The following is a 17,787-nucleotide window of genomic DNA, read 5'->3' on the forward strand; positions in this document are numbered from 1 at the left end:
AGCCTCTTTGTTGGTACATTCCCACTGTCAGCCTCTTTGTTGGTACATTCCCACTGTCAGCCTCTTTATTGGTACGTTCTTTATTGGTATGCTATCCCGAAAGTTCACTTTATATGACATTCCAACCTTCTTAATGCTGCTGTGGCTTTGCTCAACCTTCTCTTCTTTTGCCACAAACCCCAGTTTCACTTTTCAGTATCCAGCTCTTCTATGTCCACGTGTGATGCTCCTCACGCCATACTGTTCTGTTCCTCCTCTCTGGATAGTCTCTTTTCTAATAGATCTTGGGCCAGTGATGGCAGCAATCCTATTATTGACCTTTGTATCTTAGCATCTATCATTTACAGAAAATCCATCCTTGGTCTTAACCTTAATTGTATTTATCACTTGATTTAAACCACATCAATTTCTCCCTAATAAGAAGAGCATAACTAATATCCTGCGACTGTTTCTTGGGTGGCAGCCAGTGTTTTGTGCACCTTATGCATTTGCTTATTTCTTCCTTGTTGAACTACTTAGTTTTTATTGTTAACTTGACACAAGCAAGAGCCTAATGGAAGAAGGAGCCCCAGTTGAGGAAAATTTGATCAGTTGATCAAGTTGGCCTGTGGCCATGTGTTTTGGGACTTGTCTTGATTATGTGGGAAGAGCTGGCTGACTATGGGCAGTGCCAACACTGGGGAGGAGGTCCTGTGTTGTATAAAATGCAACCTGAGCAAGCCATGGAGACCAAGCCAGTAAGCAGAACTCCTCTAGGTTCCTGCTCTGAGTTCTAACTCTGGCTTTCCTCAGTGAGGGATTAACCTGGGAGTGTAACTCAACTAAACCTTTTCCTCCCCAAATTGCTTTTAGCCATAGTGCTTACCAAAACAGCAGAAAGCAACCAAAAACATGTGTAATGGCCCATAAAATGGACCCCGCTTACTGCCATTTACAGTTGAGAAAATTAAGGTTTAAAGGGGTTACACAAGTGTTTGAGGGACCAGGGAGAGTGTAGGTGAAGGCATTGTCACACAAGCCTGGTGGTGTGTAGGTGAAGGCATTGTCGCACAAGCCTGGTGGCCTGAGTCTGACTCTAGGATACCATGTTAAGTTGGAAAGAGAGGACAACTCCACAATTGTCCTGTGACCTCTACATGCATGTCATGGCACATTCATCACCACCCCAACACACAAGCACATGTACACCATACTAATAAATAAAACTTTCAACATTGCAAATGCAATAAAGAAGAGATATCAGATTTGAAACCCTATGGCCCAAACTCTTTAATTTCATAATGAAATTAAAACTGAAATATATGTATATGTGTGTATATATGCACATAGATAGATAGATAGATAGATAGATAGATATCTATAATTGCTTCTGCCACTTAACTGTGATTTATTTTCTTGTCTCCCAAAATCAAGTTAAAATGTTTTAATTATTAAATTAGACTAATTTTAATCATCTGCAGACTCCAATGATATTTAATCAATGGGTGTGGGGAGCAGTGAGGTATAGAGCCAAACTGTAGTCCCCATTTAGTACCCTTAAGCCCACGTAAGAGTCCCCAGGCATTAGCCGATGCCTTTCACACTGCTCCATTGTCAAGCAATATTTATGTGTTCAATATCCAGTCACCCTTCTCTTACTGAGACTCCTTTTTAACACTGTACCATCAACTGCAGGTCTGGGAAGAAATGGTTTCTCCTTCACTTCTCAGCCCATCAGCAGTGGGCTCAAAAGAATCAAAAGAGTTCCTATGACGACTGGAATTCACATAATGAAACTAAGTCCTAGTAATATTTCACCGCCCCAAAGGTTCTAAGCGGTAAGAACTGGAAAGGAATTTTTTGGCTTTAATGGGAAAAGTGAACCTTTTGTTAGTCACTTCGCTTGCTTTCCTGCTAAGAAAAAAATCCAACTTTGAGGCATTCATTTGGCTACAGTTGGGTATGAGAGCATCCAGAAATTTTAATATGTCTAATAAAATCCACCAAAGAATGGAGGCGCACCGGGAAAGGAAGAGCATTATGGTCCACAAGAGATGCATTTGCTCTGAAAGTGGAGCTAGATGCTCGCTGTAAATGAGGAGCCCAGAGTGAGATGTTCGAGGGCACAGCTGGGAATATGTGCGGAGCTCACTTTCATTTCCATTTGAATACCACAGAGGAAGCGCTCCGCTCACTTAGAATTAAAAAGTACATCAAGAATGCAAAATGTCATATAAAATTTTAACCATAATTTTAGTTGCCTTTGAGTCCTTTACTGGTTTTTTGTCACTCCATTTTTAGATAATGCCTTGGCCTTCTGTGATGTGTGCACATCTGCTCTTGGCCTCCTCTCTCTGCAGCTACCTTTGCTTCAGCTCTACCTGCCTCCTGCACATCGTCTTTACTGTGAAGTCTTTTCTTTCTCTTCTGTGTGTTTCCATCTCACCTTCCTGATTTCTTCCTGATCAGCTTTCCCCCATTCTTCCTTTTGCTTGTTAGCTATCTTCCTTTGCTCTCACTCTATCATATTTATATTTAACCCCAACTGAGAAAAGCAGACAGAAATGATACCCAGTTGTGCATGGGCCTGTGGCTCAATGCGGCTGTTGATATAAATTCTGGGATGCCTTAGTGCAGGACCTAAGGGTTTGTCCAGAGACACAGGTAAGCAACAGGCATGGTAGGTCTGAACCCTGGTGCTTCTGACAAGAAATACTGATAATAAAAAAAAAATTAATGTCACCATCATCTGATAACATAGGGTTTCTCTGGGGAGCCTTGGCTGACCTGGAAATTACTCTGTAAACCAGGCTACCCTTAAACTCGTAGAGATCTGCCTGCCTCTGCCTCCAGAATGCTTCGATTAAAGGTGTGCACCGCCACCCCCAACTGCAGCTGATAACATTTAGAGCCTTCTATGCACTGGGTTTCTAAGCTAAACACTTTTTTATAATCACTCCATTAAGTCCCATTGTATTATTATTCCCTTTGTACTAATAAGGAAACTGGATAGAGACACTGTGCATGGTCCAGACCATGCATAATCAAAGTTAGACCTCTGTTTCAGAGCCTAGGCAGTATGGCTTCAGACAACCCCTCTTCACAGCTGGGTTTTACTGATACATCAACAGCTGAGAGTGGCCCTGGAGTCTCCGGGCTCCAGTAAGGGCTGGGAAACAATTCAGAGCTCTAGTTTGTCCTGTAGTGTCGCCTCAGTGTAGCCACACAGGTGAACAGAGGGTAAACCAAAGTCACCACAGACAAATCAAGGTAAACTCAGGGGTACACAGTAACTATACCAGGAGAAATGGTTTTCAGAGAGGGTGAAACTTTTAGGAGGGAATCTAAAGCCTATAAAGGCAGGGGAGCCATATCGACAGAAGAAAAGAGGTGAGCAAAGTTTGAAAGCTTGGGAAAGAAGGCAGGGCATCACAGATGCCCAGAGGCAGCCAATGTGGCCCAAACAACAAGCCTGGAGATTGGAGGGAAGAAGGAGGGTCATGAGAAAGGCATGAGTGAAGCAAGACATCGTTATAGCTCAGAGCCAGTCTCAGCTACCGGCTTAGGGATGAAGTCCAGATAACGAATAGACAGGAGGCATTAGTGAAGTCCAGATAACGGATAGACAGACAGGAGGCATGGGGTCAGATTGGCAGAAGGGAAACCCTGACACAGTGGGAGAAGTACCAAAGAATCTTGGGTATCGCTTACACAGGTTGCACTTGATTTCACTTGGGGATTCACGATGCACACACATGTGGGTATACACACACTGGGGTGACATCGTATCTTGTTTCTACAACCCCTTCCAAATCCATAGGGCGTAAGTGATCTTTAATGCATAAAAGTGAGTGGATGCAAGGTTATCCTGAAAATATGTTTCTTTCACATTCTGACTTGCTTCCTGAAACAGAGCAGTGAGTGATGCAGATGCAGGGAGAATGTTTGCATAGCCCTGGGGATGCTGTGTGAGTGTGCCATGCATGTCAATATCCATTATTACATACAACAATCAAGAAAAAGACAGAAAACTACCCTTAGAGACATTGGGGGAGGTTAAGCTGAGGCTGTACAAGGTGAGGTAAGAAGAACTGAGTGATTCGGTGAACCCTTCTCCGGTGTTTGCGATTTGTTATTATATAATAAACCTAAAAATAAAAACATGTCCAGCTTAATTATCGAGCTATTAGTCCCACTAAATAAAAAGTGGTGTTGCGGTGGGTGACATGACACAGAGAAAATATGCTAAAACATTATGGTTGCAGCCAGAAAATCAAGAGAGTCTAATTGGCAGATTTAAAAAATAATAATAGTAGTTAGGGGACATTTAATGTGGCCATAAAGAGGTTCACACACCTCTCAGAAATCATTATGAAGTGGCAAGCATTAGGTTTTATGGGACCAAGGGCAATACTGAGCCCTCTAGTTAAGAAGAGAACACCACAGCACCCTGTGTTTAAGGAGGCAAGAAGCCAAGCAATATATTTTGGCAAGATTTTTTTTTTTTAATCGAGAATGGCCAAAGTCTTGAAGTGTTTCTTATGCTATCCCCTCATGGCAGTTAACGACCCCGGTTTTTTTTTCCCTAAATTTTATTTTCATTAAACCAAACTAAATACCTCTGGAGCCGTTTCTATTTGCTCTCCCAGTGCTCACTCAGGCTGCCCCGAAGGTAAGTGGCTCTCAAGTGTTGCCTCCTGTCTTTTTTCTCCAGGCCACTTCAGATACCCACTCTGCTGTAGGCCAAGACCATCAGCAACGTGGCCGGAAACAGATCTCCTCCAGCCAGAAATGGTCTGAGGTGGAGCCCCGGCAGAGCGGTGTCTTGTTCCCACCCAGTCCTCTGAGATGGTTTGCACATGGGAAGCCAAAGTCCTTCATCAGCTGCCACCCATCCTTCCTCAGTTCCAGCAGGCTGCCTGAATAATTGGGATTCGAAGTGTCTGCTTTGATTGCTGTGGGGAGAAATGCGGAAATGCTGGTGAAAACCCTCAGTCCTGCCTCTTTTATAGCTGGGTTTCTTAGGAAAGCTCATCTCCGTTCTCTCCCGTGCTTCAAACAGAGCTCTAGAGAAAGGCCCCAAAGTGGTACAGCAATTGATGCTTGGGCATCTCCTTTCAATCTGCAGCCCACCAGGGTGCCCAGCAGCCCTGAGACAGGTTGCTTGAACCTTTGCTTGTTGAAATGGAGCCTCAAAGGAATTTCCTGCATGAGCAGGAAGAGACACTCTACCAATCGTCCTAGAGCCAGGAAAATGGGACAGCATGGACCAGACCGCCACACATGGAACCCCTGTGGCCACACACACTCTGTGGCCACTGTCTGCACCGGACTTGGTGGTGATGGTGGTTGGGAGGTCTTACCTTAATTCCTTTCTGCTCTCTCACCTCTTCCCCCACTCCAATCCCTTCTGTCTTCCCTTTCCTCTCCTTTTCTCCCTCTTACCTTTTCCATGCTTCTTCTTAGCACATCCCCTGCCCGCCCCACGCACACACACATATATAACGAGCATGTGCCCTTTTCTCCTTCTTAATAAAATAGTTGAAAAACTTTCCCCACTCGACTGTGAAGAATCAAATGCTAGTCCACTCGAAGCCCTCACCACCACCCTGAATGCCAAAGACGGAGACAATAAAGAGCTGCTCCTCTTGGGTGCTCAAGCGGGGTGTGCGGGGGGTGGGGGTGGGCACAACCTGTGCGCAGGGCATCCTGATTTGCAGGACTTTCAAACAGGTCTCCTTTTCACTGTCCTGTCTCCAGCTCATTGCTATGAGGGCTTCTAGCTCGCTCCTACTTCACCCCCAATCAGATGCCTGGAGGATGACTGAGGGATATTGGAGAGCAGCAGAGACTGATCTGTTAAAGGCAGCCTTTGCAGGGCTCTGCTGGAGCCTGACTTAAGTGGGGCCGCCCACTCACCAGCTTCCTCCCAGGCTCCCAGCCCCAACCCCCAACCCAAGGGGCTCACTGTATGGGAGAGGAAATGCAACCATCAGGGCCCCTCACTTGCTCTGGCTCCAGGGTCTGTGTTTCTGTAAGATCTGGGAGAGGAGTATGTTTTGAACACAGATTGAACTGCTGTTTTGTCTACTAAGCTCCCCACTCGCCCTCAGTCTTCTCTGATAGGATGGCTGTGGGCAACTGGGGATCCAACCCAGGAGCAGCTGGGGAGAACACGTATTTCATGCGCAGGGAGTGGGATCCATTTATAAGAGCCACCGTGACCTCTGTGTGTGCAAGTCCCTGCTGGTCGTCCTGGAGTAGGAAAAGCTTATAGAAACTTAGCGTAAAGGCTGCAATAAATGTAGACATATCCCTTGGCACCTGGCAGCAAAGGCCTGTGGGTATCGGGAGGGGTGAGCACAAGGAACGAGATACACAGAGCCAGAAGCAATTCTGGAAAATGAAAACTCAGTTCTCTTTGATGCCTGTCAAAATGGAGATGCGGAAATGTATTCAGTAAGGAGGCACGGGGAGAGATCAGTACACTGAACATTGTTTATGGAAATTGCATGACGTGAAATTTATCAGGAATCTTGCATTCGGCAGATTAGCATGACAGGGCTGCATGGAGCAAGCCGGTCTGGGTAAGAAAGCGTGCTTTGTTTCCTTCTGGTTATCAAGAAAGTCGGGCTTGGTAAGGAAGACTCCCCTCCTTTTCCATCCTCATGTAAAATCATTATCAGATACAGGGAAGCTCAAAGTGTGCAAGCAAATTTTACAGCACAGAAGGCGATTTTAGAGATGTGCCAGAACAGTCAATTAAAACGTTGTGATTGATGGTGATGTTGTTGTTGTTGTTGTTATTTTGTGAGATTGGTTGCAGCCTTACAAGATTTCTTATTTCTCCTTTTCTAGAGAACCTTTTCAGAACATTCCATATTTGTCTTTTATATTATTTCCTTAAAACNCCCCCCCCCCAAATTCTATAACGTTCAGACCCTGCACCTTCCCTGAGGATAACCCACACGAATCTGGGCAAGGCTCGGTTTTTCTCTGCATGAGAGAACCCTGCTCCAGGCTAGGGATCCATGATTCTGAGACAGTTTGCTCGGAGAATCCTGCGGGGTAACCCTGGTTTTGAGGCTACAGAGGCCTTTCTCGTGATGGTTCCTATCCCATGTTCTCAGGACCCTACTCCTGGACTGGAAACCAGAGGCGAGCGATGAACTGGTGTGCGTGCTCCATTTCTCCCGCTGTGCCGAGCCCAGCTGCGCGCGGTCTCCCTGTGATCAGTCTATTGGGGCTTCTATTTCTAAGGAAGCCACGTGGTTTTCTCACCAAACCTTTGCTCGCATTTTCCTTCTGTTTAGGTCACATGATGATTTGATTAATACTCAAGGTCTCATCCCCTCGGCAGAAGAGCACTTATGCTTACCTGCTTTTTTGTTTTTGTTTTTTAAACAGAGTTGGTGTGGACCTGGATGAAAGTCTGAAGGAAGAGCCCTCCTCACAGCAGGCAAGTTCCATAAAGTCATGGATAAAACATGGACGGCTCACCCATTCGTCTAGAGAACATAGCCAAGGGAGCTATTTCTAAAATGGGTTGCCTCTGCTGATAGTGCCTAGGAGTTCACAGTGTTGATTATGTTTAACATATGAATGCTCAGAACCAACTCACTGCCACTCTTGGGATATCAAGAATCCTGAAAACACAATATGGGATCTAGACTAGAACCCTAAGAATGAGCCTTCCCATGGTGCCTCCTGCCCAGCTGCTAGCCCATTGATCTCAGATCTCAAGTGAAGTCAATCAAAGCTTGTTCAGCACACAACAGATGGTCCTGTTTATCCTGAACAGCTTCTTCTTCATCAGATCTGGGTGTTCAGAAACCGTGAGACAGGCAAGAGACAGAGAAACAATTTAGGTGATCCATTCCTGTCCTAACTGAACAGCGTTATCTACAAAGACCCAAAAAGCCTTTGAGGAAATTGCTCAGAATAAAGTACTAATCCCTTGAGTAGAGGAAAATTGTTCTCCAACCCTAGTTTTGAATCTACCATCAAGGTAAGATCAGCCATCAGTGATATTGCCTTAGTCATTCCTTACTTGGTCACTCGCCTTAAAACAAATGGACCAATGTGTGGGAATCTACCTCATTTGCTGTAATCAGAAGTCTGTAGACATGATCAGAATAATGTGGCAAATACATGGCATTGCTTGGTAAACTGTGTTTTGATCGTGTTTGGATTTGAGGACAACCCCTGCTATTATAATAAGGGTTTCCCCCTCTTACCAACAATGTACCACAGCCAGCTGGCATTCCTAGGCAAGAGGCCACTTCCCTGGGTCAGACATAGAAAGAAGGAAGAGCCCTGCTGCACAGAGAAGGCTGAGGAATGAAGTTTGTAATGAGCATGACTTTGTGTTCTATGAACATGGTTACCACGTGTGTTCTGGGGCCATAGGTACTCTTTTCACGGACTGAATGCCCAGGGAACAGCATCAGTGTGGGACACAGCACAGCATGGCTGCCTGGACTATTAGGACTAGGGACCGTTTGATGACCTTAGAAACAGAATCAAAGCCCTCGCCTGGACTGTAATGAGTAGTGAGGAAGGTCTGGCTGTGGCTGAGTTTTCAGAAACATTTTCATCTACCATAGGTCAAATAATCTATTCTCCGACCTTGAAGCAAAACCTTCATCTAAACTCTGTCTTCTTCACGTATGTCTTTCTTTAGAAGACAGAATAAGAAAAGTCATCAAAGAAAATCCTTTGCCTTCCTCTAATGCCCTAAAATTTTATAATTGCATATAATTATTGGTAAAATTTCCTACTAGACTGAGTCATTTTTAATATAACACTTTAGAGTTCACCACTGTTAGTTCAGCAGTGACTCTTACCTGGGGATATTACCATAATGAAAGGTATTTTTTTTTTAGTTGTTTTAGAAATAAGTTTGTGCGAAATAGAAAATGAACATCATTTGACATTTGGGTCTTGGAAAAGTTTTCACATCTTGTAGTTTCACCTACCCTGTCTGTCCAAAGTGAATGATAATGATGTTTACCTCAGAAAGCTGTCACAAAAACAAACAAACCAAAAAACCCCACAAACTTAGGGTTAGGGCTGGGGAGATGGCTCAGTGGGTAAGGTGCTTGCTGTATAAGCAAGACGCCCTGAGCTCAGATCTCCAGCACCCATATAAAATCTGGACTTGGAGGTGCACAACTTTAATCACAGGGCTGGGTAGGGATGGGAACGGTTGATTGGCCAGCCGGCCTAGCTGAAACAAAGAGCTCTAGTTTCACTCTGAGTGGCAGGCTAAGAAAAACATTAGGCCAGAAAACAATAGAGAAAGATCTCCAGTATCAACTTCTGGCCTCCACATGCGTGCACATACACAAGCTAGCATGCTCAGATACACGTACATTTCACACACACACACACACACACACACACACACACCATTAAAACAAACCAAACTCAACTTATAAAAGATTTTAGACACTTCACCTCACTACATTAAAAAAAATTGGCTGTTTTAGATTTCAGTAGAAGAATAATTAGAACAGAAAGTAAACACACAGGAGTAAGGAGAATCCAAATCAACAGTTGCGGGGCCTCCATCCTTGCTGAACTCCAACTACAAATGAATATTCCAGTACTTAAAGGCACCAGGCAGAAAGAGGAAATAATCAGTCCTATAATAAATCCTTATCCTTAGGGGACACAAAGCTTAGCCCTACTCTGCTGGTGTGAAGAGTGGTACTTACTGTTTCTAACTGGATCTCCCCAGAGCTTCCTGCAGAGAGCAAAGAAGGGGCTCTCTCCACAGTTAAGCCACTCCCACTCTAAATTACAAGCTCCTGAAGGAGCCATTGTGGCTTACAAATAACTTTCAGGGGACTCTTCTGAGCATCCTTTCTCACCATGTTCTTTAGCTAGCAAAGCTAGAAAATGGCAAAACCCATTTCGGAAAGAGGTTGGAGTAATTGTTCCCTTAGTGTCGAGTACGCGAAGCAGTGGACTCCAACCAGAAGTAATTGGCCACGGGATGCATGCAGCTGCCATCTGACCTGGGCGAGGTGTGTTTGGTACTTTGTGAGCCTTTTGTCAAAATGCTCTCTGCTGTCCTTTTGCCTGGCAATGCCTTACTTGGCATCTATTGATGCCAAGCGTAAGTGAGTTTTAGCAAGACCATGTCCCTACTTACTTTGCATTTACTAAACCAGGTTTAAATGAACAAGATTATTATTTAGGATAATCTCTGCACTGGCTAACCACAACAGCAGTTCCTAATGAAAAGCTAAAAATGTTTAAACTACTTACAGTCATTCCTGACTATGCAGTCTCAGAGTCAATACTAAGCATGTATGATTAAATGCGGCTGCTTATAAAGGAATTCCCACCTTCTTAGCTTGTAGGGAACACCTTTGGGCTGTAAGCTTGAGGCACAGTTCCCTGTGCCATGCATGACAGCACATTCTTTATTATGCCAGGCTCAGAAACTTTGCAAAGCACGCTCCAAATGCAACCATTCAGCTGTAAATGCACACAGTTTGTGACTTTGCTGCTTTGAGAAGTGGGAGACACTGTATCTCTCACTCATTTTTGAAAAACAAATAGCACTTCCCTTCCTCGACCCCCAGATAGTTTTCCTTGTAATTGCTTCCCTGTTCTTGGAAGCGTGCCCTTGTGAGGTGGGTACTCTCTGAAGTACAACTCCTGCCTGTGATGTAAATTTCCAGCACTTAAGAGGACTCAGCGGGACTTCTCTTCCCTTTTCATCAGTCTGTCATAATCTTCCCATTGAATGCTGGCTATGGTTTTTAATACTATTCTAAGCATATTATATGCTTTATCCCAGTTTCAGAGATAACCCTGAACGGGTACTATATCATCCCATCTACAAACAAGGAAACTGTACACAGAAAAGCTAGATAACATGACCAAAGGCACAGAGAAGGCAAAGGTAGAATTTGAATCCAAGTCATTTGGTTCCAAAATATCCCATTTTACCAGATATGTATGCGTTCGTGTGAGTAGTCATTGACCCCACACCTGTCAAATATAAGCTCCATAATATGCAGAGAGTTCAACTATTACTATTTTGAAGTCCTTTCCTACTCAGAACTTCTGCTCCAAGGAGGAACACCTATCAGAAAAAGATAGTATGTAAAGGTTGTGAGTTCAGAAAAAAGATAAACGATAAAGCAGGTGAGGGGGTGGAGAAGGGAGCAGGGGTCATTGGCTATATAGGGCAGACCTAGGAAAGTACCATTTGATAGAAAACTGAAGCATGCAGAAGCAAGCCAAGTGAAAAGGAAGGCAGTGGTCCAGTCAGAGGGCACAGCAAGGATGCAGGCTCTGAGTCAGTGGACTGGTGTGAACGCAAGCAGAACCATGTGCAGGCCAATGTGGCTGGAGGTGAGTGGCCAAGGCAGAAGTAGATAGGTGAGCCAGCAGTGGTAAACGGGGCCAGTGCCTGAGCTGCAGGGGCGAGTTTTATCTTACTCTGCAGAAGACGGACATACCGGACAATTTCCCAATTTCAGAAGTTTTTCCTTTCTCCTAACCCCACTCTGTCAACTGTTACTTTCATCATTACTAACATAACTTTATTTTTAACACAGTGCTAGCCTCTGTAGGGTTTCTCTTAAATATTAGCTTGCGCTTTTCTATTACTTCCTGAAGGTCTGGTTGTCCATTCTGTGTGGGTGTGACCTTGGTGACTTGGTTCTGATTGCTATGGCACCAGACAGTTCAAGCCCAGCTGCAAAAGGTCCCAAGGAGTACAGAAGTATGCCTGCAATAACTGAGCAATGGGGATTTAAAGATGAGATTTCTCACCCAGAAAGACTCATGCTAAGCAAAGACACAAAGAAATGCCTGTCAAATATGAAGGACATAAGTACAATGAGCAAATGCTTGTCTGCCGAGTCTCCGAAGGCCACCACGCTGAATACCCTTGAAACCTGCAATTACTGGTGCAGAATAGAGGTATTTGTTCCTTGGCCCAAATGACACTTCTTATCACTGGTCCTCCAGAGCACAGAGACATAGGCAAGTTCATCAGGGGGAGTGACTAATTAGCTAAAGGTAGGGTCATTTGGTTCACTACCTACGGATTACTTTTCATTGTTTCTATTTTCAAATGGTCCTAATAAAATTGTCACAACAGAACAGTGAAGTCCACCTAGAGCTATCACACTCAGCAGTGAACATTCTCATGTACTCGTTTCATTTCTTGAGCCTTTACAGTTGGCATTGGTTTTCATGGGATGTAAATCCCACATGACACCCCACAAGTGTTTTAGGAATAGAATACTAGGCTCAGACATCGATATGGCCCAGATGAAAGTTTTTAATGCCATATTGTAACTAAAGCTATCTTGATTTAAAATATATATATGTATATCCCTAAGTGAATTCCTTGAGTTTTCCCTTGGCTGACACTGACATTTTTGTTTGTAACACTTACCTATGTCATACACATCCAAAGGCAAACTCCACACTAATGTGTTTACATTATAGGGCCAACGTCCACATGTTTTTCTTAGCAGCAGGTCCTTTAACTTCATGTTCTAGAAAGTAGGAATAACGCTGAGGAAGCAGAGGTGGTGGCAGTTACAACCTAAGGAGCAATTTTACACATTTTATATACAAGATAAATCATCTTTAATTTTTGCTTTGCCCAATCAGGATATCTATAATTGATATAAAACTCTGTAAAACTGAGAATATGAATGTTTAAAAATAAAAGGAATCCTCCCAAGATAACCAACCCAGGATGTGTTGAGCCAGGAGTGAGAACCAAAGCCACTCATCCTGACAGTCCTCCATGGGCACTTGTCTAGTCTGTATAAAGCCACCCTTACCATTGACATTGAAGCCAGTCACTTTGCCAGCGAGTCTAACTTGCCAGTTCTATCAAGAATATAAGCACATCTTCATTTCAAAGGCCTCGAGCATAGTCCTCATCCTCTGCTCGATTATCTCCACATGGAATCCTCCCCTTCTCCAATACCAACTATGCTAAAAGCCGTGTACCGTTGTCTAGGGAGTCATCTACACTCTACACAGTATGTCAACATTCAGTTACAATTGAGTATGCTCTACACCTCCCCACCCCATTATTCAATGCTTCTTAAATCCTCCTTACAAGAGCTGCCTGTCTAAAACTCTTGTTCCTGTGGAGGTCTAAAGGAGGAACATTCCATAAGGGACAAAATCTCAAAGGAAGGAAGATTCACAGTCTGTGTGATGAATAGAAATGATGCTGTTACAGCTGGAATAGCCATTGGGAACATTAAAGACTATGAATCTATAAGAGTTAGAGGCAGAAGCCAGCTTGTGTGATTTTCTGTCACCACATTATGCTGGATAACATAGTCAGAACCTAAGAAGTGTGTAACAGGAGTCCTTCTGTTGTGTGCTACTTTGGGAACACTATTCTACTGGCAAGGACAGAAAGCAAGAGTGTAAGGGAAAAGCATGTAATGTTTCTTGGGGCTAGCTTCACTTCTAATATTCTGGCACTGCTGCTACATTCTATTCCTCAGAGATAGTTCCAAGGACATCATAGAAAAGAGATAAATAGGCAACACTTCCTTGGTGAGAAGTACCACCAGGTATTATTGGAAATGTTACATGGTGAGAAATGAGAAATTTGGATCTTTTACATGATTGATCTGCCATATAGATCATTTGGACCATGGTAAAGAGTTTCCATTTTATAATAGATACCATTCTAATCTTTTGAACATGCATGGTTTTATATTATAGTTATGATTGGTCCATCTTTGTAAACATTCCTTGTGTACTTTAAAGATGTGTCTTCCAGCAACTGTTCCAATAGCACACGGAACAACTGCAGAATATAGTTGGTATAATATTACAGAGGTGTCAATCATTGGAGAGAGGATGTAGGTCAGTTGTGAAGTGCACGCCTACAGGCATGGATTCAATCTGTGGTGGTACACAAACTTGGAATTGTGTTACATGCTTGTAATTCTAGCGCCTAAGGGTTTGAGGCAGGAGGATTAAAAGTTCAAGGTCATCCTTGGCTACAATGAGAGTCTCACTCAAAATAAAAGGCTAGTTAAAGTCTTGTCTGAGAAAACATGAGTGCCTGGTCTCAGGTTCTCAGCAGCCACATAAACAAGCCAGCCACAGGGATATGTGTCTATAAACTCTGCTGCAGAAGCAGTGACAGGAGGGTTGCTGTCATTAGCCAGCCAGCCTAGATGAGTTTGTGAGCTCCACATTCATCGAGTCTCAGAACACAAGGTAGAGAGTTAAAGTCGTCAACTTCTGTCCTATTCGTGCATATATGCATACCTGAATGCACACGTTCCCACATGCACACATATGTATATGCACCAGACACATGCACACAAATGTCAACTATGTCAGGTTGATTCTTTGTTTTAATCTACCCACTGTGCCAGTTACTGGTGCAATTTGTACCCATTAGAGCCTTGCCTGGTTCTCCTTCAGAGTTTGGCCAATATTGCCTCATATACTTGAGAAATTCTACATATGCAGCTAGAGACACGAGCTCTGGGGGTATAGAACTCAGTTTAACACTTTGAAAATTGTATCCTCTTGCCTTCAAGCCTTTATTTTACATGAAACAGTAGAATTTATTTTATTTTCCTGAATGTCTTAGCTGTTCTGTGTCAAACTGACACATGTAGAGTCATGGGAGAGGAAAGAGCCTGAGTTGAGGAAAAGCCTCTGTGAGATCCAGCAACAAGGCATTTTCTTAATTAGTGATCAATGCGGGGGAGATCAACCCACTGTGGGTGGTGCCATCCCTAGGCTGGTGGTCCTGAGTGCTATAAGAAAGCAAGCTGAGCAAGCCAGTAATCAGCACCTTTTCGTAGTCCCTTCATCAGGTCTTGCCTCCAGGTTCCTGCCCTGCTTGAGTTCCTGTCTTGACTTACTTTGGTGATGAACAGCAATGTTGAAGTAGAAGAGTTTTGATAAAGTTTTTCATTGCAGCAATAGAAATCCTAATTAAAATACCAAACATAATTTGATCTGTTTTAATCTCATCTCTTTTAAGGTTTTTTTTTTTTTTTTTTTTTTAATTTTCAGTTTTAGAAGTCTGACTATGGTTTACTGTTCTTTAAATGTATCCTAATCCAGATTCACTGAGTTTCTTGGGTTTTTATGCAGATGTTCATAATCTAATTTATAAAATTGGATTACTGTCTTCTTAAATATCCTGCTTTCTGTGTTTGCTGTTCCTTCCATACATTCCAGTCATAGACTACACTAAGTCATACAATAAGCCACTTTATACATTTTTCTAATGACATATACGTACTTTCCTATTATTCAAATCTTATCTCACCATGTTCTATTAGTTGGGTGCTTTAATCTAAATCTCTTTTCAAGTTTACTACCAGTTTATTCTGTAGCATCCAGACAGCCATTGTGCCAATATAGTAGAGGTTTTTTTCCTAGATATTATACACCTTTTTCTAGGATCTGCTTGCTTCCTTTCTTTCTTTCTTTCTTTCTTTCTTTCTTTCTTTCTTTTATAGAACACATTTTTCTTCTTAGGTCTTTGTTTTTGTTATCTCAATTTATTTAAATTCTCCAGCATCTTTTACAGCTGTCTTAAAGCCTTTGCCTATTAATTCTAAGATCTGAGTTATTTCAAAGTTTGTTTCTATCAATGGCCAGTTTGGGTGTCTCATTATTGTCCCTACTCTATCTGTAGCTGCCAATTACCCAATCATTGAGTCCTGTTACATCTGTGATACCAGTCAGTCCACATGGCAAACCATTACATATTCTGAAAGTGATTTTGCATAGTGTCTTAATTAGGGTTTTACTGCTGTGAACAAACATCATGACCAAGACAGCTCTTATAAGGACAACATTTAATTGGGGCTGGCTTACAGGTTCAGAAATTCACTCCCTTATCATCAAGTCAGGAGCATGGCAGCATCCAGGCAGACATGGTACAGGAGGAGCTGAGAGTTCCACATCTTCATCTAAAGGTCACTAGGAGAAGACTGGTTTCCAGTCAGCTAGGATGAGGACCTCAAAGCCCACCCCCACAGTGACACACTTCCTCCAACAAGGTCACCCTTATTCCAACAAGGCCACAGCTCCTAATAGTGCCACTCCCTGGGGCAAACATATACAAACCATCACACATAGGGGAAAAGGATATTGTTTCTTTCACTTTGTTTTCAGCTGCATGCAGAATGCTGTATAAAGGACCCAAGAGTTCTAATGTGAGATCCTCAGCTTTAGTGTGGTGGTTGTGTTTCTGGGGATTAATATTTCAGGGGAGCTTGAGCTGAGACCTTGTTTTGTAAGATGTATCTTCCATTATGGTGTCCATGTGAATGTCATTAAGTAAAAGGGTCACCATACCAACTAAACCATTCTAAAAGTCAGACATCAGGGAAAAGTGCTATGAAGCAAGAACAGTGACATTCTGTGAACATCCACCCATCTTTAAGTTCAGCCATCTTTTTTTTTCTTTCTTTATTTGTCTTTGTCCTAAGTCTTCAGCTTTTAAAATGGTCATTTTGAACCCATGGTTAGTTTTTGATGTAGTGTTACGATGGAAAATAAACCTTCTACCTTAAAAATAAGTTATTTGGTAAAAAAAAAAAAAAAAAAAAAAAAAAAAAAACTTTGTAGATGAACTATGTCAATGCAGGCATCATCATTTATTACATTTTTCAATTCCCACCAGTGCCTTTTATATCTAGATTCACAACAGAGGATGCTCTAGTTAGTATACATTAACCACTGTTCCATGATGGCTTAAAATACCATGTATTTATTAGCTCAAAGGTTTTATGGCTCAAGAGTTTGGAAGCAACTTAACTGAGTGTTTCCACTTACGGTCTGCCATGAGGTTCCAGACAAAATGTCAGCTGGAATGACTGTCTCTGGATGACTTGCCTAGATCCAGAATATGCATATCTCTGTTGGTAGAAGCCCTTGGTTCCTTGCTATCTATAACAAGACTCCATGGTAACCCATTGAGCACTCCATAGACCTGCTACCAAGCCATCACTTGGAAGACAGCTTTGTAGAGCAGGCAATCCAAGAAAGAAAGCAAAGAGAAAGTCCTGGTGCCTTTTGATGACCTCATTTAGAGTGTGACATATCATCACATCACTTGTATACTACATTTTATTCCTTAGATATAGGTTTTTAAGCACACCCTACACACAGTGTTTGAGAGAACTTAGGTTCCAGTTTCTAAAGAAAGTAGAATCAAAGAACATGTAGATAATCAATTTAAACATTAATATTGCATTTTCTTCAGCCAAACAATTATCTTCCCTGTATGAATGTCCATCTGTTACCAGCACAAGTCAAATGGACCAGGCCCTTTCCTTTTCAGCTTACCCTGGAGCTGGCCCATCTGGTAGCACAGGCTAACTGTGAGTATCTGGAGATACCTGGGAGGCATCTCAGAGTTTTGCCCATCTTTTGATAGTTAACTGCCTTAATTTTTCCTTCTTACACACACCTTGTTTCCTAACTCCCTGCTTTGGAACATTTACAAATGTATCTGGGTTTTGGGAAAGCGAGAGCATTTGCATAAACTGTTTCTGTGCGGAGACTGAGAATTGATGGTTGACCTTTTAAAAAGTAACTTCAAAAGTTTTCCCTTTCCCTTTTGGCTATGTGATAATCTCCCTTTGGGATCCTGGAATCTTTCTCTTTAGAGAAAAAATTTTGGTTCTCTCCCTGGTAAATTAGTAAATCAAGGCATAAATTTGAGATTACCACAAAAAAAAAAAAAAAACATAATAAAAAAAAAAAAAAAAAAAAAAAAAACCTCTCCATTCTTGAGGCAAAATACCAAAAGCCAAT

General features: G+C 42.6%; 1 protein-coding gene across 1 annotated transcript in view; it reads left to right on the forward strand.

The window, feature by feature from the left end:
• Positions 1–17,787, forward strand: part of Slc9a9 (solute carrier family 9 member A9) — a 539,646-nt gene that overhangs the window by 424,759 nt on the left and 97,100 nt on the right. Inside the window, exon 13 of the mRNA XM_021206677.1 lies at positions 7,387–7,438. Within this exon, the coding sequence (XP_021062336.1) occupies positions 7,387–7,438 (52 nt within the window). The remainder of the gene's footprint in view (positions 1–7,386; positions 7,439–17,787) is intronic.

The sequence above is a fragment of the Mus pahari genome, chromosome 10, assembly GCF_900095145.1.
Source record: "Mus pahari chromosome 10, PAHARI_EIJ_v1.1, whole genome shotgun sequence".
NCBI classification, from domain to species: domain Eukaryota; kingdom Metazoa; phylum Chordata; class Mammalia; order Rodentia; family Muridae; genus Mus; species Mus pahari.